The 26907-nt window shown below is 46.0% G+C and overlaps 1 protein-coding gene across 2 annotated transcripts in view; it reads right to left on the reverse strand.

Moving 5' to 3' along the window:
- Window positions 1-23053, reverse strand: part of ACACB (acetyl-CoA carboxylase beta) — a 110389-nt gene extending 87336 nt beyond the window's left edge. Inside the window, exons 1-2 of one of the 2 annotated variants that reach the window (XM_072600173.1) lie at window positions 22778-23006; window positions 4577-5196 (exon numbers count right to left, since the gene is read on the reverse strand). In XM_072600173.1, the coding sequence (XP_072456274.1) occupies window positions 4577-5187 (611 nt within the window). In that variant the 5' untranslated portion in view covers window positions 5188-5196; window positions 22778-23006. Of the gene's footprint in view, window positions 1-4576; window positions 5197-22777 lie in introns of both variants that reach the window. The other variant, XM_072600176.1, reaches the window with a different exon arrangement.
- Window positions 23054-26907: the final 3854 nt, after the last annotated feature.

Raw genomic sequence — 26907 nt, forward strand, 5'->3', positions numbered from 1 at the left:
GCCAGGCCCAGAGCCCAGTCACGCCACCAGCTTCCCAGTCTCTTGCTCCACAGTAAGGGAGGGGTCATCAGGGAATAAGATGGAAAGATGAGGGGCCAGGGTAAACAACTAATCTGGTGTGGGGTGTCTCTTCTTTCTGGATGGTCGGTCAACAAGAGTGTAAGAAGGACCTCCACTGGGTCAAGCAGTGGGCCTTGAAGGTGAGTGTAGAACACTCCCCTCATGTGGGAGGTGTCTTTAAAAACCCTGGGCACCTCACTCAGTCTCCTGGGGCATACATCCCCATCACAGCAGGAGACTGCTCTTACCTCAAGGAGTTAAGAATTTAGAAACCTAACAGAAGGAGGAAAATAAACAAGGAAAGCCTGTGCTTGGCACATCCCTTATCAATGAGTCCTCCCCTCCCTCCTCCAACAGAGGATAGCCATCCGTTAAAGGCACAGGGCAAGGAGACCAGCGGCTGGGGGCTGAGGCTACTTTGGGTGAGGACATTCAGAACACAGAGGGTTTGAGGCCCGACTCTGATTCTCCAGGAAAAGGGCTACGGCCCCTTGCAAAACTAAAAGCCAGAGACTCAATGGCAGTTTAGCTGTGGGACTTGGAATAAGCACCTTCCCACTCTGAGCAGGAATTTTCTCCTCTGTAAATGGACTGGACTTGTCTCTGAGGTCTAATGCCCACCTCCAACAGTCTCTCATTAAATCTCTAAGCAAGCCTAGAGTTGCCTATGGGAACAAGAAAGACAGAATGATGCTCCCCCAACAGCAGATTCAAAAGAACAGTAGGAATTTGGCAGATCTCAGCAAGTCCTTGTCAGGTGAGGAAAAGAAGAGGGTTGGGGGAGAGGACAGGAGGAGCAGCTCTGCCACTGCAGACCTGGGTGACACTGGGCCTCAGTTACCTCACCTGAAAAACGGGCACAATAATGCTTGCTCAGCCAGAGCCATATAAATATAATCTACGAATAGGGTTATCTCAATTGCTCTGGCTGAACAGGAATAGCTCTGACTCTCAGGATTGCTGAGAGGCAAGGAAATGGGAAGGGTGATGGGCCAGGAGCCAAGAAACCTGGCTTGGAATGGAAGCAATTCAGGAGTGGAGACAAAGGATGAGATTTAGAGCCCAGGGCTCTGGGTTTGAATCCTCCTGAAGCTACTGAAATTTTTAGGAGACTTTACTTATCTCTTGGGGTCTCAGTTTCCTTACCTGTAAAATGAAGTGTTGTGACTACATGATTTCTAAGGTCCCTTGAAGCTCTACATCTATGATTCCACAATCCTTCCTCCACTCCAAGGCCTCTTATGGCACCAAGAGTCCAAAGACTGTTAGAACTTATTCACCGGGGACAGCATTTAATTCAACTGTCTCATCCTAAAGAGAGAATGAGGCCCAAGGAGGTAGAATCACAGCTAACAGTTGGCAAGGCTGGGATCTGAACCTAGGTCTTCTGGCTCAAATAATTCATGAAATCAGCATGGGACATATGGAAAGCATATAGAACCTCAAGTCATGAGACTTGAGTTCAAATCTTGACTGTCCTCTCCTACCTGTTGGACTCTTTGTCTGGAAAACAAGGGAGATGTACTATAAGGTCTTTCCACCTCTCAATCTTGAGTTCATGATTCCTTTGTTCCTTGAAAGTCAGTCTCTGTCTTTACCTACCTAGAAGGGACCCCAGAGGCCAGGATTCTAATTCTTCATTTTACAGAGAAGGAAACTGTGATTCAAAGAAGGTTTGCAGCCTGCCCCCAGCCATGGAGGTAAGTGACTGGATTTGAACTCAGATCACTCCCAATCTAACAGCTCCATGGCAGTCCAAGTTCAACTCTCCCCACCCAACCACCGGCCCCTCTCCATAACCTTCACCACTGGTGTAAACAGATTGACCTTCAGAGAGCAGTGCCAAGTCACCTCATCTCAAGCTGTTAGTAACTATGTGTATGTTTGCTGGGAGAGGGCTGGCCCCCATCCAGCACATTCTTCAAGAAAGAGGCCAGAAGTCCAGCCAGGGATTGACTCTGGCTGGGCACCAGGGGTCAAGTAGGACAAAAGGCCAGAATGCATACATGAGATACAAAGAGTTGGACTCAGTGTTTTCCTTCTCTTTGAGATGAGCTCGGCATTGGCTGGTTCAGTGTGGTGTGAGAGAGGCCCCTGGCTACCTACACTTGGATTCTAGCTCCAGACACTAGTGGGGTGAAAAGGGGGCTCGGCCTGTCCAGTCCTCAGTTTCCACATCAATAAAATGGGGATACTAATGTCTCACAGGACCATGAGAAAAGATAATGCAGGGAATGCACTTGACATTCATGTAAAGCATTTTTATTGTCAATAAATAATATATAATAATAATAGCAAGCATTTATCTGGTGTTTTGCATGTGTTACCTGAGTTATGTCTTTTGATTCTTGATCCTGAGAGGTGAATGCACTTATCTCCATTTTACAGATGAGAAAACTGAGGAGGGCAGAGGCAAAGTGACTTGACCCGGGTCACACAGTTAGAGCCTGGGGCAGGATTTGAACTCAGGTCTTCCTGACTCCCAGTCCAAGGCACTAACTACACGGGGTCACCTCACTGCCTCACTATTTGCTTTAAGCTGTAACCACAGGAGCCCAACCTGGAATCCCTTCCAAAGGTGCAAAGGTGAGAAGCACCCCATCCCAGCATGCTCCAGGGCATGGAGACATCTGGATGCCACCCATTTTCTCCAGGGGTTCTTAACCTATGGGCTGTGAACTTCGCCCTTCAGAGAACTAAGGTTCCACCAGAGTGCCAAATGGATCTAAGGGTGGAGAACCCCCAATCTATGGTAATACCCCAATTAGTTTAAATCAGCTGCTTTCCTCCCATAACAGCTGGAATCGGTAAACTGAGACAATGGGGGTTCTGCGAGAGGTATTCTGGGGACAAGGAGGACTCAAGTAAGAGGCTCGAGACCTGGGACTGGGCTGAGGACCAGGAGGGCCAAGCAGAGCACAGGGAAGCAGGGCAGGGGGAACACAAAATGAGTCCAACAGCATTCCTCTCCTGCTGAGCCTGACCTGTGAGCCTGGAGACTGTTGCTGTACAGACACCAAATGTCACTGCTAGAAGGGAAGCCAGCCAGCCCAGTCTACTCACAGACAGGAGCCGAGATCACCAAGTGGTCAGGCTGCCTTCCCTCAAAGTCCTCCAATATGGAGAGTTCACTCCCTTGTGAGGCAATGCCATCTATTTCTGGACAATTCTAAGTTTAGATTTTGTTGTTGTTGAGGCAGTTGGGGTTAAGTGACTTGCCCAGGGTCACACAGCTAGTAAGTGTCTGAGAGCAGATTTGAACTCAGGTCCTTCCAACTCCGAGGCTGGTGCTCCATTGGGACAACTCTAATTACTGGAAAGTCTAGCAGAAAGCTTTTCTCTCTGCGGCCTCTTCTCCATGTTCCTGGTTATACCCTCTGGGGCATAATGATCAAAGCTAACACTTCTTGTACGTATTTCTCCCCGAGCCTTCCTATCTCCAGGTGCCTAGCACCTTCAAATCATGCTCTTATAGCCCGGTCTCCAGGACCCTCCCCATCTTGATCATCTTCCTGTAGGCACACACCATTCCCCAATATCCATTTTAAACTGTGGCTCGTCTCCCTAAGGGATCGAGACTTTGGAAAGCCCTTGATCATACAAGCCAGACTTATTCAGAGATCATTAGAATACCAGAGGTCATGGAGCCTAATACCCTTTGTTTTACAGAGAAGGGAACTGAGGCTCAGAGATGGAAAAAGGCTTGTAAAAGTCAAAATCCCAGGATCCCGAGTCAATCCAATGCTCCTGCCCATACACCAGGCTGGCATCTCTCTTTCCAAGTGGTGTCCCTAATAAAGCCAGCTCCCTGGTTCACCATGAACACAGCAATCTCTCACTCCAATACTGAAGCAGAAGGAGCTGACAGTCCCTGTTTTTTAAATAAAGAAGGGGCTGCCACTGTCCTTCTAGTTTTCTTATCTACAGACCAGGCAGAGGTGTCCTTAGTCCTGCCCTCCTCTTGAGCAGGAAATGGACCCAGGCCTCTTTTTCAAAGAGGGTCGCCTAGAGTAATCTGTGCTGGCCCAAACGACCTCCAACAAGGCCTGGGTTGGAGTACAATGGCAGGATGACCAACCGGACCCTCACCTCAGCACCTCAGCCCTAGTCCATAGCCCTGGGTGGAGAAGATGAGCAGAAAGAGAGAAGGTAACATGAAGACTTAGGGCTGAGCACCAAGCCCTGCCTGGTGATTCTGTCCCACTACAAAGGCTACATGTCCTCATTTTATCAGCCGTATTCATTCAACTACTGCCTCGTACTGTGCCTGGCAATGACCCTCATCTCCATAGCTAGCCTTTGAGCTCCACATGGGGAGGAACCAAATCTTCTATCTCCTTTATGCTCCCCTCTCTGCCCCCTAAAAGTCTCATGGTGCTGTGGGTATACAGTAGGTACTCAATAATTTCTCATTCCTTGACTGAGAAAAAAGGGGAAAGGCCTAGTCTGAAGTCAACTGATTGTCAGCTCATGAGAGACTGGTCTCAACAAGCACATTCGAGAAAGGATATTTTACCTCATGGTTGGGACAGACATTTCAGACTCAGTCATGGACCGAATGGAGGCCAAGTCAAAGGATAAAGAGCCAAAGCTTGACCGGCTGCTCTTCCTGGAAGAAGCCTTGAACAATCCATCAGGGGGTTCATCATCAGAAGAGATGTCATCAAAAGAGCCCAAGATGAAGTTGGTCATCAGTCGCTTTTTGATCTGTGCTTGTTTCTGATCTTTGGAAGAAGACTGGACTTGGTTTCCCTGTGGACCCGAAAGGGAGGAGGGTGACTCTGAATCCCCTGGCCCCTCTGGACCACCAGTCTGAGGCTCAGCGCAGGCTGAGTTCGTGTCTAATGGCAGAGGTTGGCATGGCTTCGTGTGCGGCGGATGAGATGCCACTCGCTGAGGGCCATCAGCAGGGCCTTCAAGGCACGCCGGAGTGTCCAGTTTCAGATTCACCAGAGATGACTGATTGTCTACATTTTGGTGGGCTGTTTCCCCTTTGCTGACACAAGATGAAAAAGGTGTCTGGCTCTGGGTTTTGGTTTCAGACTTACTCTTGGTAAGAGACCTAGCATCTGCCATGATGCTCCAAATAAACCATAAAAAAATCAGGTACAAGACCAGCAGGACCATTCAGGGACTCTGTAAGGAGCAAGAAAAAAATTATTTAGTACGGTTCATTAAGAAAAATAACATTTTCTTATAAACTGAAAAGGAGCAGAAAGTGGAAAGAGCCCTAGGCTTGAAATCCGAAGATCAGGGTTTGAGCCTTGGCTGGGCTACTATCAGCCATGTGGCCATGGGCTAATCATGTAGATTCTTGGTGCCTTGGTTTCTTTCTCTGTGAGTGAGAGATCATAGCTCACATGTATAGAGGGCTTTAAGGGATACCCAGGGTGGACACAGAGCTAGTAAATGTCAGGCAGGATTTGAACCCAGTATCCTGAGTCAACTCCTATATAACATGCTCTATGTAGAAAAATGAGCCAATAACAGTGACAACAACCATCTGGCCACATGAGAGTCCACTTCTGGTCAATGGGAATTCCAAGCTGAGAAGCAACAGAGATGAGTGAAAAGAGGGTCCCAGGTCCAGGACCCACCTACACTGCCAGTTAACCTGATGACTTTAGACAAGCTACATAACATTTTCACAATGACTGAGAAGAAACTGGAAGTGGCACAGTTAAAGGATGTGTAGACAAGACCAAGCCAGGGCAGACAGGTAATGCTCCGGATGGCCACAAAGTGAGTGGCCAACAATACTGATTGGGGAGGAGGAAATGCCATAGGGAGCCCAGCCTTTGGGGTCAAAAGATGATTTTTTGGGGATGTGGACATCACAGGAAGACAGAACTAAGGCCTGAAGAGATAGTGTCTTCTGGCCCCCTCCATTACAGATGAGAAAATGGAGCCTTAAACCATTAACTCATTTGTCCAACCCACATAAGACGCAGAACAAAAATAAAAAACCAAGTCCTCCGACTTCTTTCTATCCTATTCTGTTGGTAGGTCTAAATGACTGATTCAGAGTCTGTTCATAATTCTCTTTGTTTAGTCATATCTGACCCTTTGTGATCCCATTTGGAGTTTTCTTGGCAAAGATACCAGAGGGGTTTGTCATTTCCTTTTCCAGTTCATTTTACAAATGAGGAAACTGAGACAGACAGGGTGAAGTGACTTATCCAGGGTCACCCAGCTAGTAAGCATCTTGAGGCTAGATTTGAACTCAGGTCCTCCTCATGCCAGGCCTGGTGCTCTGTCCACTGTGCCACCTAACTGCCCAATGTAACTCTACACAGCCATAGTATACATTTGGAGTCTAAGGCTATTTTTTTTTTGAATTTTAAATAATACTTTCTCTCCCTGATCAGTGTACTTTCTCCTCATATGTAAAATCATTTCCCTTCCAGCTCAAAAATTTTATTGCATAGAATCACAGATTTGGAGATAAAAGGACTAGTCTAAGCCCCTGATGTGACAGATAAGGAAACTGGGACATAGAGACATGAAATGACCTTGTCAGGATCAAATGGCTACTGGATTGTCAGAGGTGACACTGAACCCTAGGTTTGGGGATTTCAAATCCAGTATTTAATCCAATGCACCATGCTACCCTCTGCTTGTATTTCACAAGTTGAGCCAGGAAGACCTGAAGTTCAAATGTGACCTTAGACATTTACTCTCTGTGTTACTCTAGGCAAGTCACTTAAGTCAGATTAGCTTAAAAAAAAAAAAAGGTAATCCTGCACTGTTAACTGTCACATTCTGGGAGTGACTCACTTGATGCTCCTACACATGCCTTAGTTTCATCATCTAGAAACAGAGAGAGAGACAGAGAGAGAGAGAGAGAGAGAGTGAGCAACACCATAGGACCATCATGAAAAATAAGAAAAGGGCTGAGATCTAACACTGGGAATGCCCATTTAAAGACAAAGACTGAAAATCATTCTTTTCCCAGAGTGAGAATCACATGTGTTTCCGTCCTCCTTCCTTATACTACTTGGCAAAAAACCCAGAATTCAGAAGATCATAAAATTCACAGAATCAGGCGTCGGAGACCAGCTAGGTCCTCAAGTGCGCCCCTCTGACTAAATCCACACTTCACAGAATAAATTCCCTTAATAAAAGGATCTGTTCTGTAAAACCTGGACTCGGTCAAAAAGCCACACTCTAGAAGGCCACATGTGGCCACAAGTTCCCCTCCTCTGATCTGCTCAAACCCACAGCTGAAAGAGAAAAAAGAAAGCCCTGTAACATCCTGGAGAGTTGGTCATCTTGACTCCAATTAAATACCTTTGGGGGATGGGCAACTCACTACTTACTGAGGCATGCCATTTTAAAATAATTCTAATCGTTAGGAAGTTCTTCCTTAGACCAAGCCAAAATCTGCCTCCCTGTAACTCGCCATGTATCCCCCCAAATGATCCTAGATTTCTCCTCGGGGACAAAACCAAATCTAATCCTAACCCTGGGCTCATTGTATCACATCTGTCCCTCTCACACGGTGTTAAATGAAACCAGTTGATGGCTCATACAGTTGCGACAGGGCAAGGTCAGTGGTTAATGACAAATGGTGTCAAGTCTATTAGCTCACCAACATCTCCACCTGCTCCCTCGAGGCTTCCATACCTTTCTTGCAGACCTAAATTCCCAGCATGAACTTGGTTCCTCTGGGATTCAATGGGGCAAATGTCTGTCTGCTTCTGAGGAAGGCTGGAAAAACCCCATGTTTGGCCTCAACTCTGGAGGCTGCCCAGTACTGAAAAAGGATCCTGTATCAGCCCTAAGTTTTGCACCTTCCACCTTCCCTTCCTTGTTCCCTCTGGGGCCAGCAGAACAAATCTCTTCTTGCTGCCACATACATGACCGATGTTCTAGTACCTAAATATTGCCACCAGGATTCCACCAAGTCTTTTCTTCTTCCAGTTTCTTCCTATGATCCCTGTAGGGCTCATCAATGTCCATGCTATAACATGGTGCCCAGTAATGCATCATCTCAGTGTGTTCTGACCAGGGCAGATGACAGAGGGGCTCTTATCACTTCACTAAGGGAGGTGTAACTGAGTTAAAAGGGGGCAAGCTTGGTCTGGCACAAGCCGCTTCTGGAGGAAGCCAGGCTGGTTTCTTATTATCATTTCTTTCTTCTGTGGACATTCCATAACCACGCATGAGAAAAGTGAGATCGCTGCCAAGGAGTGACAGGGGCCCTCCACCCTCAGCCTAGTTCTCAGCATCTGCTAAGCTCCTATGTTAGACACCTGAAATGACCTTGAGAGCCTGAAGGGGAAGAGATGGGAAAGGGAGGTGAGACTCGAGAAGGCCTCAGGCATATTGTGTGCGCACCCCGGAGTGGGAGGGCAAGCTGGATCAGGGAGGCAGTGCCAAGTTGGGCACCCAGAGGCAAAGCTTCTGGAGAGAAACTGATCACCAGGAAGGGGAAGGGGCCCTGGCACCAAGCTCAGTAGCTTTCGGGGGAGATAGGAGACAGGGCTAGACATAGACATTTATAAGGATATGACTCTCAGGCATAGGTGGCTCAGTTATTGGGGGCCAGACTTTCTTTCCTACATCCTTAGGTTGTCCTGTGGCTATGATTAAAATCAGTTTGCCTTTGCAGAATGCACATGAGCCCAAAAAGAGTATGGGAAAAAACCCACCAGAGGTTAAGAGAAATGAAAAGTAATTTTAATAATAATTTCTTTACAGATTCCAAGCTTGCAAAGCTCTCTCCTCACGACCACCCAGTGAGGTAAGTAGCACAATTATTATCCCCATTTCATAGACAAGATAACTGGGCCTCAGGCAAGCCTCATCCAGCTAGGGTGAGAATGGGTTCTGAGGCATCAGCCTTTGGCCTGGGACGTCAGTGCCATTTCCGTTATACTCCCAGCCAAAGGAAATGGACCCCTGGGCCAGCCCTCTTATTTAGTTAAGGAAATTGAGTCTCAAAGTGGCCATAAAGGTCTTAATTATAAGCCATGGGGTTGGGCTCCCAGCACCATCCTTGCCCTTTTGATTTACAGAGTAGCAATAAATTGGGATGAAGGGCAGCCAAGCTAAGAGGTCAGAAAGGTAGGGACTCAAGTCCTCCCTCTGACAAGCATTTACCATGTGACTTTGCACATGTCCCTTAATCTCTCAGTGCAGGGCAGGGACTGTCTTTTGTCCTTTCTTTGTATCCCTAGCACTTAGCATGGTGCCTGGAATACAGCAGGAGCTTAATAAATGCTTACTGACTGACTCTAGGACTACAAGCTTCACAGATGCACACATCCCTCTCTGCAGCCATGGAGGAAGTTCTCTGAACTAATCAAAGCATGGGATTCAGGAAGGAGACCCTATGCATGCCTCAGTCAACAACTTTCCATACCTAACATTTTATAAGTCGTAAGAATGAACACATAAAGAAAGTCAATTCTAAAAAGTCTTACAGGAGAATGCAGGAGCCAGACTACTTCTACACCAGCCTCACTGGAAGAATCTGGGCTTTGGGCAAGATAGAGACAAAACAGATCTGACTCCAAAGGGCAGGACAGGAATGGGAAGCCTGTAGCCTTAAGGCCACAGGTGTTTAACTACAGCCTTTGGACTGAGTCAGTCCAAAGTCAGTTAAGGACCTAGAAAGCTGTATATAGCCTTAAGGTTGCAGGTTCCCTGCCCTGGGAAAGGACAATGTCTTCCTCAAGGTCTCCTGAGTAGCTCTGGCCAGTCCTCTCCTCAGCATCCCCTTTCTCTGTCCTGGGACTTTTTCTCTCCATCTCTGACATCTTGGGGCAGAGCACAGCATCTCACTCCAAGGAAGCATTTTATAAACCACATATCCTTGAGAAGCGTGGTCTTGGTCCTTTTGCCCTGAAGAAAGTCCTGACACATTTGTCTTGTCCTGTCTCCTTTCTACAAACATCTTCACCTAATCAAAAATGGCATGTGCTTGGCAGGGAAGGGGCCCCACTGTCCACTCAACATCAAGGAATATGAGAGAGACCTTTAATGAGTTTGTTGGGCCAGGAGGTTGGCTCACAGATTAGCAACAACCTCTCCCCCAGTTCTGCCCAGAAGTCAAGTGTTCTGGGTTATGTAATATGAAGAACAGGGAAACCCAAGAAAGGGAAACCTAGGCTCTTGTCCTTGGCTCTTCACTAATTTCTGGCCAAGTCACCACACTTCCCTGTCTTTGTAAAACAAGAGGCTTGGTCATCACCCATGTAAGACCCTCCCCCCACCCCCTCCCACTACCCAACCTGTGTAATTCCATGAGAATCTCTGCTTTAACAGGGGCAGACTGGGAGATGGACCAAATCCCAAAGCCAGTGACTTTCTCTACCTCACCCCGAGGCCCCAAAGCTACATTATCAATAACATTGAGCCAACATTCCAAGTAGTCCAATGGCATCGGAATGAAAAGGCAGACACAGTCCTTGCAAGGAAACCTCTTTTCAGCCCATCCTTTTGTCCTTCACTGACCTTAAAGCGCTGAACCAGGGGGAACCATTTTTATTTATTGCAAAATGATTCTCGGCAACGGCTGCTAGGTGCGAGGGTCGTGATTTTTCATAGACATGGAACTATGAACCAATACAACATCTAGAGCAAGGAGAAGGGGTAGGGAATTTTTGGTTAAATTTCTAATGTTACCAGATAGATACTTCTGAAGACTTAGGGGGTGGATCCATGTTAACTCATCACTGTCAGTCTTGTTAATGTCAATAACCATTCTAATTTCAGTATTTTTCTCAAAGGATTCACTTCCCATTTTAGAGATGGGAAGTAAAGGCACTGGCCCAAGGTTATATAGCTAACGAATGGTGAAGCCAGTCCAATTCTATGCTAGTTATCAACAAACAGTCTCCTCCCCCAATGTAATAATAGTCACTTATAAATCATTTTAAAGCTGACAACACACAAGGAAGACAAGAACAGACAATGATAGTTCCAGAGCTTGGCCTTGCATTTAGACCGGGGACCTCCAAGTGTGGGACCAGACAGACTATCCTCTGCACCATCTCTCCTCGTACAAATAAGATCAGAAGCACAAAGACTTACCAACATGGGCACCCCTTGCACCCCTCACACCATCCTGGGACTGGGATTGCCAGGCTCCTGGCAGCTGGTCCACAGTCACCACCTTTCTACAGGGAGCTTCTGCATCAGGCCATGTGGGAGGGATCTGGGTTACAGCAAGCTTGGTGAGGGATTGTGAAATAGAGATACTTTCCATTGAGTATAGTTGCTTTCATGAGCCTTTTGAGAAAGTCCTTCCTCCTGTGTGGGCCTCCCCCAAGGCCAGAGGTCACAGCTGGAGGGTTTGCAGGCAACCTGCTTCCCTACCTAAGGTTTGCCACATCCTTGTACCTTAGGCCTACTTAACTCATCACCCCCTTGCCCAAGGCTTTTCATCTTTCATGTCTTAAACTTTCCCAGATAAGAAAGACGAATCACTGATGGGTAGAGCAACCTCCACCCCAAACTGGACCTGATAAATAGGGCCAGAGGAAGCAGTGTCCAACCCAAACCCCACTGGCTGGCAAACCAGGCAGCCACGGTCTGCAAATTCAGAGACACAGAGTTCTGATCCCCTCTGAGCTCCCTTACCCAGAGAGGCAATGCACTCAGCAGCTAGAAAAAAGCACCCTCGGACCCCAGGCTCAGCAGTCACCCAGAAAGGACCATCAAAGGGGCCCCCGGGAGAGAGGTCACTTAGCTCATTCCCTTCCTTTTTCTCAGATGAGGAAACAGGTCCAAGGAGACAATGATTTACCCAGGGTCAGAAAACTATTAAATAATAGGGCTGGGATTTAAACCCAAACCCAGGACTCTTTCCATCACAAGAATGAAAAATAAAATTTATAAGCACTTATTATGTACAAAGAGGGGGAAAGAAAAGGGAAGAAATATTTCTTAAAGTGCCAAATGCTGTACTAAGCACTTTTTAAAAATATTATCTCATCTGATCCTCTCAACAACCCTGGAGGTAGGGGCTATTATTATCCCCATTTTACAGCTGAAGGAACTGAGGCAGACAGAGGGTAAGCGACTTGGCCGGGTCACACTGCTAATGTCCGAAGTCCTGACTCCAGGCCCAGCCCTCTAGTCACAGCACCACCTCGCTGCCCAAATAGCAATAATCATTATTTCCTCCAGGGGGTTTTAAACCTCTTTTTGCATACTGGACCCCTCTGTCATTATGGTGAAGCCAACCTGTCTCAGAGTAATGTCCAATGCATTCATTTGAAAGATAAGGAGACTAAGGCTTGTAAAGGGGCAGGGAATTGCCCAAGGTCACACAGAGCGTCAGTGGCAAAGCCAGGACAGAAGCCCAACTCTTCATTTTGGAACCTTCGGACTTTCAGGGCTGAGAATATATGTTAGTTATCCCTGTCTTTGGGGTACTTATCACCTGTGACTTCCCCCTTGGACCCTGATACAGAATTCACCTCCCAGCAAGTCCCCAATAGAAGAGGAAGCAGGGACTGCAGCCTCAATTTCAGGCTTCTCAGGGTCCAGGCACAAGTAATGAATGGCCTCTACTCTCTCCTCCCTCCAAACCATATTTCTCATGCTTCTAAAATATCTCTCATATGCGTGGCTGCAGCTGAGGGGCACCATGGTGCACAGAGCATCGGGTCTGGAGTCATGAAGACCTGAGGTCAACTTTAACCTCAGACACTTAACTAGCTAGGTGACCCTGAGCAAGTCACTTCACCCTGTTTGCCTCAGTTTCCTCCTTTATAAAATGAGCTGGAGAAGGAAATGGAAAACCGCTCCAGTCTCTTTGCCAAGAAAACTCCAAATAAAGTCATAAAGAAGTCACTTAACTTTGCTTGCCTCAGTTTCCTCATCTGCAAAATGAGCTGGAGAAGGAAATGGCAAACTACTCCAGGAACCAGGAAAACCCTAAATTCGATCATGGAGAGTTAGGCATGACGGAAATGACTCAGTAGCAACAAACGCATGCACGTGGTCAGGTCACTCTTTGGCTCAAAATTTTTCAGAGCCTCTTCTACCAGGTTCAAATTCTGTCTGCTATTCAAGGGTGTCCATAATCTGGCACCAACCTAATCTCGTATCATTCCCCCCACTCACCGGCTTGACAAACTGGCCCATTTCCTTATTAGATTATGGTATCTAATACTCTCTCACCACCAGGTCTTTGCCAGTGATACTCATAAAATTATCTGCCATCTAGATTTGCAAAGTATTGCACTCAAAGTATTATCCCCATTTTCCAGAAGAGGAATTGAGGCTCAGAGAGGACTCTCCCCTGTCAGTATTCACACAACCCCCCCACCCCACTCCCCCCACCCCCTGGGCTTCAAAGGGTTTTGTTTTTCATTGATACATTTTGCATTTTTTTTTTTTTGGTCTGGACTTGTGGATTCATCAGTAAGGAAATCACACCAATCTGATAACTCTAAAATGGACAATTCTTTTGCAACTTATACTCACGAAAAGGAAATGGGGAGAAAACCTTTTACTGGAAAGCCCAACGAGTTTGTGGCCATACAGTTCTGTATGTGTCAGAGGAAGGATGCGAACCCAGGGCTTTCTGATTCTGAGATTCAGAGCTGTGCTATGATGCCACTAGAATGTTGGCCTATATTATTTCCCTGTTACGCCACAAACTTTATGGGGCAGGGGCTTTGTCTCACTCAAAGCGGTTGTCTCCTTCAGGGCCCAGGACAGGGGTTTGTACATGGCAGGCAGTTAAAATATTTATAATGTATTAGTGAATGAAATACTGGAGAGGGGAGTGAGCCCTACTCAAAGCGAGGGACAACTGTCACTCACCAGAAGTAACCGCTTCAGTCTGAACTCTGAGTGTTTCTGTCTCCATCTCTGTGTCTCCTCCCTGTCTCTCTCTCTCTCTCTCTCTCTCTCTCTCTCTCTCTCTCTCTCTCTCTCTCTCTCTCTCTCTCTCTCTCTCCCTCCCTCCCTCCCTCCCTCTCTCCTTTCTCCCTTCTCTCTCTTTTTCTCTCTTCTTTTTTCTGTTTCTTCTCTCTTTCTCCCTTCTCTCTCTCTCTTCTTTCTCTGTCTCTCCTCCTCTCCTCTCTCTGTCTTTATGTCTCTCTGTCTCTGTCTCTCATTTCCTTCCAAGCTCTCTCCCTTTCTTGGATTCTTGAAATGTTCTAGTTTACATTATGGCTATTCGTATTGGTGGTTTATCTCCCCCACTAAGCAGGAGGCACCCTTGGGCAGGCTACCCAAAAGCTCCATTTTAAAGAGGAAGAGAAGTTGACTTGCCCAAGGTCATCCAGGTATTCTGAAATCTCAAGGGTGGAAGAGATCCTGGAGGCTTCTGACTCTGCAGCTAGAAGCCAGACCTCCTTCTTAGGTGGTCAGTGCTCAAGCTGGGGCTGCCTCTTAGCTCCCATGGGCTCCCCAGTGTCTTGTACTCTACTATTGTCTAATTTAAAACTTCTAGAGGTCAACAGCTGGGTCCAGGCCCATTCTAATCTCAAAGAATAAGGCACAGACATCAAATGCTTCCTACCCAAATTATTCCTTTAGCAAATGAACAAAAATGAACTTACATGGTTATCATTGGTCCTGCTCCTGTCCTAGGTCACTGAGGCCAGCCCCAGAGGAGCAGGTCACCATCAATCACAAGGGCAGCCCTGGGCAGACCTCCAATTCTTCGACTGCTGGGTCAGCCAGGGGTGGGGAGGTAGAGGGGAAAAGGGGGAGGCACTTAAAGGGTTAACCTCCAGGTCTGACTCTCCTGGGGCCTAGGCCAAGTTCATTCCAATGCCTACCACTCTTTCTGGGGGCACATACAAAACTCTCTCTATGAAAGGCTGTATTTTTGAAAAGTCTGAGGTGATGGAAGACTCCACCTTCTCTCACACTAACAACTCCAGAGTAGGGAGAAGAAAACTGATGAGGAAGGCAGGTTCTCAGTAAGCCAGGTAGCTTCCTGAGAAGAATGTCCTACAAAGCAATTCCTGGAGATCCCAAAGCAGACACAGCAACTGTTGATCCAAATGTGCTTGTGTCAAAATCTCAATTGTGTCCTTTACCAAGAAATGAAATATGACAAAGGAAGAAAGAGGGTCTTCTAGGGCGTAAGGCAGTAGGGAGGCCTGAGGTTCTATTGTACAATTACATTTTTCATGTAGAATGATTCTGTTCTAAGAACTGGGTCTTACTTGAGCTAAGAAATGATAACTAACCTTTTCGAGGGAAGAAGTAAATCTTGGTGAGAGAAAATAATTTTTAAATTAGTTACCCTTTTACTAGGATTCTGTTTGAATTTTTTCTTTGATATAAATTAGATTGGGCTACAGTCTCCTTTCCCTATTTTATCCCTCCCTGGTTTGGGTATCAAGACCATATTTATTTCACAAAAGTAAATTTCTCAATTATTAATTTTTGCATTCATTCCTCTTGAAATGATTGATAGAATTCATCCACAAACTGATCTGGACTAGTGGGTTCCCCTGCCCCCAAATAATTTTCAGCTTGTTAAGTTTCACTTTCTGAGGCAGGGTTGTTTAATTAAGATGTCTATTTCTTATTTTGTTAATCTAGTACTTTGTAATTTTGTGGGAATTTATTTATTTTCTAGAAACAAATCTTGGTAAATAGCTTTCTTTTTTACCCTGGGAGATTAGGATACATCATGATTTATGAAGGGGAAAAAAAACCATTTTAAGTGCAGTATTAATCATGAGCTCCCAGGGTGGGGTAAGGCAAAATTAAAATACTGTTTGCACAGAAAGCCATCTTAGATTTAGGGTTGGAATTGACCTTTAGAAATCATGTGATCTAATTTTTCTATTTGGCGCTGATAAGGAAAGCGACTTGCTCAAAGTGATGTAGCCTGTTAGGGTCAGAGCCCCAACTAGACCCCAGATTTCCCAGCTCTCAGCACAATCTTCTTTCTCCTATCCCACCAACAGCATCAGGCTCAAAAACATGTCAGGTATTTTTGGACATGTGTCCAAAAATAAGAATTGTCCCCACAAATTAGAATTAGTTTTTAGCTCGAAGGATTTTTTTAAGTGGGGGTTGGGGTGGGGAGAAAACAAGGAGAGGAAAAAAAGAGGCTTGATAATTCAAAAATAAAAATAATTTTTTAAAAGGAGCAAGTTGGGTTAAAACTGAGTCAAGGTGGGGTTGGGATAATTATGGTTGCAGCTAATTAAGAGATATAACTAACATTCTGCATGCTACTTTTCCATTAAGAGATAAAATTAAGTTAAAAAAATGAGATTTCTTTAGATTCTCTGGAGCGTTGTGACTAGAGCGTTCTCTGGGTTTGAAACTTGCCTCAGGTGAGAACTAGCTATGCAGCCCTGGGCAAGTCAGTCTCAGTTTCCTCATCTGTGAAATGAGGATAAAATGAGCATCCATCTCATTGAGATGTTGTGAGAAGCAAATGGGATATTATATGTCAAAGCACTTTGCAAAACTTAAAATTGCTAGGCAAATGATTATCTTTATGACTGTTTTATTGATTTTTTTTTAATTACTAAGTTGAGGTTAAGAGATATGAAAATTTCCTGAAGAAAAAAAAACTGGTTAGAGGGTCCTGGAATCTAAGCTTGGTATTTTTTTATATACACTTCAATGACTCTGTGACCTTATCAATGAAGATTGAAACCCATCCGTAACTCTTCCTCCCCCAAAAGAGCCTCCAGAGAAGAAGTCCCTGGCACAAGGGAGACGTCCTTGAAGTCCAACACTATGTCTGTTCCTGCATCAGTGAACAAAGATCAGCTCACATTTGGAACACCAACAGTTCAGTTATTGTTTATAAATGGTCTAAAAATGATGTGATCCTTACAGCCCTCTTGACCCATTTTTTTTTTCCTCCATCACAATGGAGGTTGATGTGGAAGGGAGCCTGGGACTGCACAGGGATCAATCATTTTTAATTTTACTTTACCTCACTTTACCAATCTCTTACCAGTAATGAGCCTCCAGGAATACAGAATGGCATTCAAGACACCATAGGATCCATACTAGGAGGCTGCAAAACCTAAACATAGGGATGTTTCTCTAATGGGAAGACCCAGTACTTAGAGCAGAACCATCCTTACATGAAAATACTGAGTTACTAGTTGAACCATAGAAAGCAAGACTTGGGCAGTGCCCACTAATTTGTGCAAGGCACAATTCCTTAATGACAGGTCATTTGCTCAGGCTCCCACAGCCTAGCTAGCTCAGGCCACAGTTCACCTAGTTCACCTAGACTCATGATAGTGGACTCTTGACTGGTCTTCCTCGATGATTTGCACAGGACCAGCACACAGTAGACACTTAATATTTGGTGATGGACTGATAGATTGTTTCTCCTACACAGCGCAGTGGAAAGGGCTCCTGATTGGCAGGAAGACTCGAGAACTTAGATGAATGTAATAATACCACAAATCCAAAAAGGAAAGATGAAACTCACTGCTTACCTCCTGATAGAGAGGGATAATGGACTTAAGATGCAGAGAAAGAAAGACATTTTTGGCCAAGCCTAACGTGGGAATTTGTTTTGCCAGTCCATGGATGGATGGATTTCTTTTTCTTTTTTTTGTTCTTAATTTGCTCAGTGAAGGGAAAGAGAGAGTCATGGGAGAAAAAGATAATTTTTAAAATGCTTGTTATTTGAAAAAATAACAATAATCAACTTTTTGTGTAATAAAAAAAGATTTGGGTGCAGTGGATAGAGCAAGTCACTTCACCCTGTTTGCCTCAGTTTCCTCATCTGTAAAATGAGCTGGAGAGGGAAATGGCAAATCACTCCAGTATCTTTGCCAAGAAAACCCCAAATGCAGTCATGAAGAGCGGGCATGACTGAAAAATGACTGAACCACTACCACCTTTGAGGAGAATGGACTCAATGACCTTTAAGGTCCCTTCCAACTCCAAGACTGTGCTCCCAAGACCTCCTGCCTCTGGAGGTGTCTTTGCCCTGGCCACATCCCATGCCTGAAATGGCCTCCCTCCTTCCTCACCACCTCTCTCTGAAAAGTCAGCATTCCTTTTAGACTCTAGTTCAGGGGTGGAGCACCTGCAGCCTTGAGGCCACATGTGGACCTCTAGGTCCTCAAGTGTTCCTCAATGGCAGCCCTTTCACTGAACCCAAACTTCACAGAATAAACCCCCTTTAAAAAAAAAGGATCTGTTCTGTCAAACTTGGACTCAGTCAAAGGGCCACACCCAAGGACCTAGAAGGCCACGTGTGGTCTCAAGGCTGCAGACTCCTCACCCATGGTCTAATACTTCCTTGCCCCCATTCAATGCCCTCACCTCCTAAATGTTTGCATATATGTTATAGATACCCATCTATACCTGCATGTCTTTGTGATCAGAATGTATAGGGAGGCCAGCGACTGCTTCTGCCCTGGTTTTTTATTGCTAATACTATTCCTGGCACATAGTAGGTGCTTAATAAATGGTTGTTGATGGATGAAAGAGAATAAGAAAACCTCATTTCAGAGAAATCTGTCAGAGATGATAAAAGATATGGGACCTATGACAACTAGCATTGGGAAGGCATTATGAATAAATGCCAAGCGTATAGCCTTGCATGCCATGTCTGTCAAGAAGAATGAATGAATGATATTGAATGACTATATGAATTAGAGTATAAATATTAATGATATTTATGCTCCCTCTTTGGGGAAACCAGCCTAAATCTGACATTACTGGGCATAAAGAGGGGACTTAATAACTCAGTGTGATCTTGAACAAGACCCTGCCTCATCTATAAATGAGGGGAGAGGGCCAGAGGCTTTCTGAGGTCTTTCCTGACTCTGAATCAGAGTCTACACCAATGTAGGAGAGTGGGAGGGAGAGGATGAGGGCAGCCCCACTCAAGGACCTGGACAGCAGAGGACTAAACCAATACTAACCAATGAAGACTTTCTTTCCTTCACTGGAAAAGGCTTGAAAAGCTTCTGCTGCTTAACCAGGGGACCCATTGCCTTCTTCTTCACATGGCCTTCTCCAAACTCCCATTTGAGTGAGCCTGGGCCTCTCCCTCATCCTCTCCAGGCTTCTTCTCCATCTGCACAATGGGAATATTCATTCCTGCTCTACATCCTTCTGCACTGCTGACTTTAAAACACTGTATAAACTTGAATTATTATTAGTACTGTCCTTGTCCTAAAGTTCCCTTGATGATACCTTGGCTGTTTCAATCAATCAACCAAGCAATCAATAAGCACCTACTAGATGCCAGGCACCGTGTGCTACCCTCCTTGGAACTTCACCATCATACCCCAGGACTTACAACTTGGAAGTGCCCTCCGAGCCTCCATTAGAAATGGTAGACTCTTCCAAGAACTCCATTGAAGAAGGTTGCTCAAGCTAACCACTCTTCATTTCTGAGCAGGTGGTTTCCTCTGGAACCCAACCCCCTCCCTTCTAGGTGCTACCTTCCCATTAGAATGTAAGCTCCTTCAGCGAAGTTTGTCTTTGTTTGTCTGTTTCTGTGTCCTGACCTGGCACATAATAGGTGCTTAACAGATGCCTATTTACTGTGGTGGTGGTTAGACACTGGAAACACAGGGGCAAAAAGTAACTCCATCGATCCCTAATCTTAAGGATCTAACTCATATTTCCTCTCTCAAGGTCAGAACCAATTTGGAAATGAATGTCCTTTACTTTCTTATAAAGACTTTTCATATGTAGCTGACGTACTTATCCTTAGAAAGGACAGAAGGGGTATTTCCAATGAAATAATATTTCTGCTATTTGCTAGATAATGTATCAAGCATACACAAAGTCGTTTTGAGGCAGTTGTGTGACCTTCATTGCTACTTTCATAAAATGGAGAGAGATTACCACCCTTGTCACAGATGTCTCAGAACAATGTGGTGTGGATACAACAGGACAGTAGATGTGGGCAGTGTTATAAAAAAACAGGCTCTCCTAAAGTGACCAGGCTAAGTTGTCTCAATTGCATTTTCCCTTCGGGCTCTGGTCTTGGGCAAGGTGGATCACCTCTTCAGGCCTTAGCTTGCTCACTGGATTCTTAAGGATAAGAATCTCTGCCTTGTTGCCCTGGTAGGCTTGTGGCCAGAGGAAGTGTGCATGAATGGAAAAGGGCCCTGGGCAAACTCAAGGAAGCCAAAGTGCAAAGAGAGCTGGGTCTAGAATCAATCAACAAATCAACATGCATTTATAAAGCTCCTACTGTGTGCCCAGCACTGTGCTAAGCAAAGAAAGGCAAAACCAGTTCCTGCCCTAGAGGAGCTCCCACTCTGTCTACAGCCAAACAACTGGACTGGAGCCCCAGCTCCTGACTGAGCTAGGTGATGGTGGACAAGCTTAAATGTTTTGAGCCTCAGTCTCGTCGTCCTTAAAGTGTGATTCTTACGGACCCATACCAAGAACAACTACACAGAGTGGGTAGGTAGGAGAGCATAAGCCAGGCTTGGGGTAATATGTAAAGGAGTTCTTCCTTAGACCAGGCCACCATTTTTCTTGTCTGCTTCTCAGTCTGGTGAATTTCTATTTATCCTTGCCAATAAGTTATTTTAGAGAGGTCAGAAACGGAATATTTCATGTATTTCTGCAAAAAATAATTCCGTCCCCCCCAAAACACCCATTCTGCGAATCATCCTTGGGTTTTTCCGTTTGTTTGCCTTAGAAGGGTTATGGAGACTAACAATGCATTGGCAGCTCATGGAGAGCATGGACCAGCTTTTTTACTTCAATACCACAGCAGGGGCTTAGTAAATGTTTCTTGACTTGGCCAGATAGGTTCCAGTGACCTTTACCTAACACGTTAAGGTTTGACAAATTCATGCTTTATACACAGTCTGTCCTCACTAAGCATCACAAAGACCAGATGAGGTGTGGCTAGTATTAGGGATACTTCCACCTTACAGATGAGGAAACAGCTCCTGAAGGTCATCAGACTTCCCCAGGGTCACCTTGCTAATAAGTGTTGGTAGGATTTAACCTCATGTCAAAGACTGGCCCTCTAGGAACCCACAGAAAGCAGGAAAGCTTGAGAGAACCTCAGGATAAGCTAGATGAGAGAGCAGGCTGACTCTGAGGTGGGGTCTGCTTCTTTCCCCAGAAGTTGATGACATTTCCTGGATCTGAACCAGAAATATAAAGTCCCAGAAATACTCTCTACAGCTTGTGGGAGGCCATAAGGAGCCCATAGAGAAAGACCAAAGTAAGATAACCACTTGAAATAAATAGTAGATGGCAGAGGTCAGGTGAGGTCTGCCTCTGCCGCCAGAATATCATTCCTAGAAGTCTTAATTTTTTCTATTTCACTGTGTTCTACTGTCTGTCTGATAGTCCCTAAATTAGAAAGTTATTGACTGAAATCATTTGTTCTACAATATGTATGGCTCCAATTGACAATCCTTTCCCCCTAATGCCTCATGAAAGCTCTGGGGGTACTGACTTGGAAGGAGAAGAGGATTTAGAGTTAAATGGTACCATAGACATCACCTAGCCCATCCTTTTTACTTTACAAATGAGGAAACTGAGGTATAGTAAGTGGAAGAGACTTGCCCCGGAAGGCCAGCATGGCCAGGATTCAAACTCAGATCCTCAGAAGCTGTCTCACCCTCTTTCCTCTTTGACTGGCATTAAATGAGGTTTAGCTGGCATTATAACATTGAGCAACAGGAAGGCAAGGCTGACCAACAACACCTCCAATTTCAAAATGTTGCCCAGGGCTGCCCCTGTACCCAGGAAAAGGGGAAAGAACTCCTTGATTCCTCCTCCTCATCCCTCCTCACCACCAAGCCCAGAGAACCCAGGAAAGAGAGCTCATGGGGGAGCATGGGGAAGTGGGAAGCTAGGGGTGGGGTGGGGGGGAAGCCAGGGCTGTAGCTCAGCTACAAATCTTCATGAATCAAAGGCTATTTGTGGCCTGGCCTGCAGAATATCCTATCATCCCTAGTTTTAAATAGCCAACAGGACGGCAGTCTAATCCCTCTTGTGACATCCAACAAGGGTCTCAAACACAGATTAAATCCATATCCCACAGGTCTTACAGGAGCAAAGATTCAGAGTCAGAAAGGTCCCTAAAAGGCATCTAGGTAGACCAGCCCTTTCCTTTTACACATGGGAAAACTGAGGCCCAGGGTCTGCCAGGTGGGATCCTAACTCCCAATACAGAATTTTTCCCCATTTCACTACCCTGAAAGAAAGGCAGATTCAACCCTCCTCCCACCCCTGAACACCAGGGAATATGTAATCATCTCATCACAGACACTTTTCTGAAAAGCCCAGGGACAAACTGCCTTTCTCAGGACCTAGTTTGCAAAGCTCCAGCTGGGCCTGGGAAGAATCTTGTACTTCAAACGGGACCTGGGTCAGTAAGGAAGTTACTTCGGACTGACAGGCAACACAGGATCCCAGTGGAAGTGATTTATTTTTTAATCTCATGGGCTGGATTCGTTTAGAGAAGCTGATGACATTTCCTGGATCTGAACCAGAACTTTAACGTCACAGAAGTACCCTCAAAGTCTTTGTGAAATTCCATAAGAAGCCCATAAAGGGAGACCACCATCAGATAACCATTTATAGTAAGTGGCAGAAGGGCCAGTTGACTCAGTGGGATGGCTGCCTTTGGTGTAAAGGCTTCAGACAGACTTTTTTATTAGACACAACAGGATTCAACTTTCCCCTGGAAATCTCAGCTTGAAGGAAACATAACATTTTTGCCAAGATCAACAGCGTTCACCTTCCATTAACTGTGACTCAGCCTTTCTAATCAGCAAAGGGAAGCTGGGGGGGTCGATTGACTTACCATAAGGTGGCTTGACTGATGACAATCGGTTTACCCATGTCCTGCTCTGAGGGTCAGGGCTTGGCTCGGTAGAGAGTGCAGTGACTCTCTAAGAAGGCACTTTGCAAATGTCACTTTCTGATTAAAGGGCCCTTGCTGTTTAAAAATACCCTGGGAGCACTTAACCATTCGAGGTCTGAGGGACATGCATTCAAAAACCTCAGAGCAGAACCCAGCACCTAGCACCAGGAAGACCTGGTCCTTCTAGCAAATGGGCAAAAATCCAGCATTGCTGGACAGGAGGATGTCAATGGGGTCTGTTTAATTCTCGGATGGCTTTTATTCCAAAGATAAAAGGGAAATGAAACCAGAGAACCTCTCAGCTGCACAGATGCAAGCTATTCTCTGGAAGCAAACAGATCTCAGCCTTCCAGAGATACCCACTGGGTGGGGGAAGGACGGACACTTGATCCCTGGTTCTGCCCAGGGTGGCTAAAAGTGGCATGACTTCATGGAGTCCAGGCTTTCACGAGTTAAGGCTTCCAAGTATCCCCAAATCACCTGACTCTTTAATCATTATGCAAGTCCCCTCGGACTTTTTCCTCTATGACTTACATGTGTTTAGGAAAAGGGGAAAACCAAACAAGGCCAGGACCACTGGGAACCCTCCTCTCTTAAGGTACAGCATGGGCTAGAGCTGGAGTTGTTAAAAGAAACCATCGATGGCAAAGAGTAACCAAAGCATTCCCAGGCAGAGGAAGAGGACAGTTATATGGAACAAAGGTCACCTCTAATCCAGAGCAAGCCGGTGCTAGGCTCTGAGTCCCCTGAAGGACACAAGCCTTTCTTTACTGACAGCTGGGAACCACAGACCCAAAGGGGAGGAGGCAGAGAACTCCTTTGCTGTAGTCGTTCCAGACCAACAGACATACAATGTTTCCTGGGAAAAGCAGCAAGCCACCAAGGACTTGGGGAAAATCACTCATCCTAACCAGGTGCTAGTTTACTTGTTTATGTCTCTTCAAACAGCTGGATCTCAAAGATCACAAAATGTTGGGGTGGTAGGGAACTTAAAAACCATCTATTCTCATTTTACTCATTTTACTGTTGAGGAAACTGAGGCCCAAAATCGCTAAGATCAGATACCAACTGTGTGACCCTGGGCAAGTCATCTGTTTGCCTCAGTTTCTTATCTGTAAAATGAACTGGAAAGGAAATGACAAAACTGTTCCAGTATCTTTGCTAAGAAAACCTCAAACTGGGTCAAGGAGAGTTGGACATGACTGAAACGACTCAATAACAAAAATCTGACACCAAACCAAGTGTTCTTTCTACCACACCACTACCTACATTCACTTACTAATCCCCCTCCTTTCCTACCCTCCTGCAAGGGTTGACAGGTGCCCTAAGTCAAGACCCTCATTCACACAAGAAGAAACCAAGGTAGCAGAAGAGGGTGGCAGATTTGCCAAAGGTCCTACAGGCAACCCCAATCCATGCACACATGGATTCCTGGAATTCCTTAATCTGATCATAATTTCTTGTCAATCAACCTTGCAACCTCCAAACCTGTTCCTCATCTTCACTGTGCCTCCAAACCTCTCCATTCTTTTCCCAGTCATCATCTCTGCACTGATTGCACTCTCCTCCTTCCTCCATCTTGATTCCTAGGTGAACCAACTCCAGAGTCCTTTGTGTCTCATGGAAGACTTTGCCCTAGCAAGCCTCAGTCTTGGGTCACCCCAGCCTTCACAGTTTCACCCCTACCCAAGTATCTCTGAAGGAAGCTAGAGATCCCAAAGAATCTCAGTCGAACCCTTACTACACACAGCAAGGCTCACCCACAGAGGCTCTTCTAAACTGTCAATCCCTTCTCAGACCTCCCACAGCTTGCTCGCTCTCCTGACCTTCTTAGCTGAGAACCTCCCCTTCCCTTCCCTCCAGCTCCCATCTCCTCCACCCATGAAGACATAGCCCTTCTCCTGGACAAAACAAACCCTTCTATATTCACATTCTAGTTCCTTTCTTCTCACTTCTTGATGCTGAAGACCATCGTCCAACCTCATCATTCCCCTGGAATCCATCTGTCCAAAGTGACTAAGCACCTCATCACAGTCAAAATGAATGGCTTCTTCTCCATCCTCATCCTTGACCATATAGCCTTGGTCAATCCCCCTCTTCTCCTGGATACTCCTTGTCTTCTGGTTCTACCTACTTGCTGGACTTCACGTGCCCTAACTGTAGGCATTCCCCCAAGGCTCTATCTAGGGCCCTCTTCTCTTCTCCTTATATATTATTTCATGTGATAATTTCATTCCCATGGATTTAATTATCATCCTAATGTACATGACTCTCAGACCTTTTTCTGTATCCTTAACCTCTCCTGATGTCCAGTCTTGAATATCCAGCCACTTACTGGATATGTCAGAGCAGATCGGTGGTGCGATGGATAGAGGGGAGACCCTGGAGTCAAGAGGACCTGAGTTCAAATCTGACCTCAGACACTTACTAGCTGTGTGACCTTGGGTCAGTCACTTTACCCTGTTGGCCTCAGTTTCCTCATCTGTAAAATGAGCCAGAGAAGGAAATAACAAATCATTCCAGTATCTTTTGCCAAGAAAACCCCAAATGGGGTCATGAAGAGTGAGCATGACTGAAAGGACTCAACAACTAGAAACATCACCTCCTTCCTCACTCCCCATCACTGAATAAACTCCAGAGGATTTCTAATTATTATATCCAGGGGCAAATCTAAAAATTTCTGATTGGATTTTGAAGCCTCTCTCTGCTGACCTTACTGTTCTTTTTACACCTTATTCCCCTGTTAACACACACACACACACACACACACACACACACACACACACACACACACACACACACACAGAGCCCACTGACTGAATCTCCAAACTCTGGGCATCTGCACTGGCTGTGCCCCACACCTGGAACTCTTTTCCTCCTGACTTACTTTAAGTCTCAGCTAACTTCCCACCTTCTGCAGGTTTTTCCCCCAGTTCCCCTAAATGTTCCGACCTCCCTCTGAGATAATCTCCAATTTATCCTGCATATTGGACTTCTTCTTTTGCTGTGAGCTAGCCTCTGGAGGGCTGCTGCTGAGTTTTTGCCTTTCTCTGTATTCCAAACACTTAGCACACTATAGGGGCTTAATAAATACTTCTTGTCTCTGCCTTCAGCTCTCTGCCTCCACATTTCAGCCATCCATTGGCTGAATTAAGCACTAGGTTTCCCAGAATGAACTATCCAGTGGAGCTGGGGTGGATATGGGGGAGGGCTAGAGTTTCCTGGTTCAGAGACTGACTCCATCAATCGACAAGCATTCATCAAACGCTTACTGTATATCAGGTGCTGGGGCCCATGTGGGACAGTGCTTGCTCCCCAGAAGCTAATTTGCTGTGACCTTCGAGGTAGCTTAGGATCAAGGTATCACAGCTTTAGAGTCGGAAGAAGGCCTTCTCAGACCTGGGATCCCATACCCTCCCTCATCTTCTAGGAGAGGATAATGGAACCCTAGAAGGTTGAGGGACTTCCTCAAAGCCCTCGGGCACAAGTGGAAGACGGAGGCTGTCCCCTGACTCCAAGACCCCCAGCCTCCCCAGTTTTGCCTTAAAATAAAAGGGTGAGGCAGTAGCTGAAGTACCAGGAGGACCCCGAGTTCAAATCCGAACCCTGACACTTCCTAGCGGTGTGACCTTGGGCAAGTCCCTTCAGCTCGGCCTGCCTCAGTTTCCTCCTCTGTAAAATGGGGATCACAAGATTAGCGAATCCCGGGAAGGCTGGTTGGGGGGGATCAGATGAGATCACTGTACAGCGCTTAGTACAATGTACGGAGCACATAGTAGGTGCTGGCGATGCTATCAGCCAGGACCAGGACGTCTGAGCTCCGGTCCGCTGCGGACGCGCTCCATGTCCCGAGTTCAGTACCTAGGTCAGTGCTGACCCTCACGTCTCCCAGAGCAGAGGGGCAGGGGACCCCCTCTCTCCTCTGCCCCTCGGCGAGCAGAGACTTCGGGACTGAGCCCCGGCCCTCTCCGAGAAAAGGGGCGAACGGCGGGAGTCCCCCAAAGTCCCTTAACCTCTAGGAGGGCTCGGGGTTAGCCCGAGGGCTCCAGGTCATGAACCGGCGGGTGAGC

This window comes from Notamacropus eugenii, chromosome 4 (assembly GCF_028372415.1).
Source record: "Notamacropus eugenii isolate mMacEug1 chromosome 4, mMacEug1.pri_v2, whole genome shotgun sequence".
NCBI lineage: Eukaryota > Metazoa > Chordata > Mammalia > Diprotodontia > Macropodidae > Notamacropus > Notamacropus eugenii.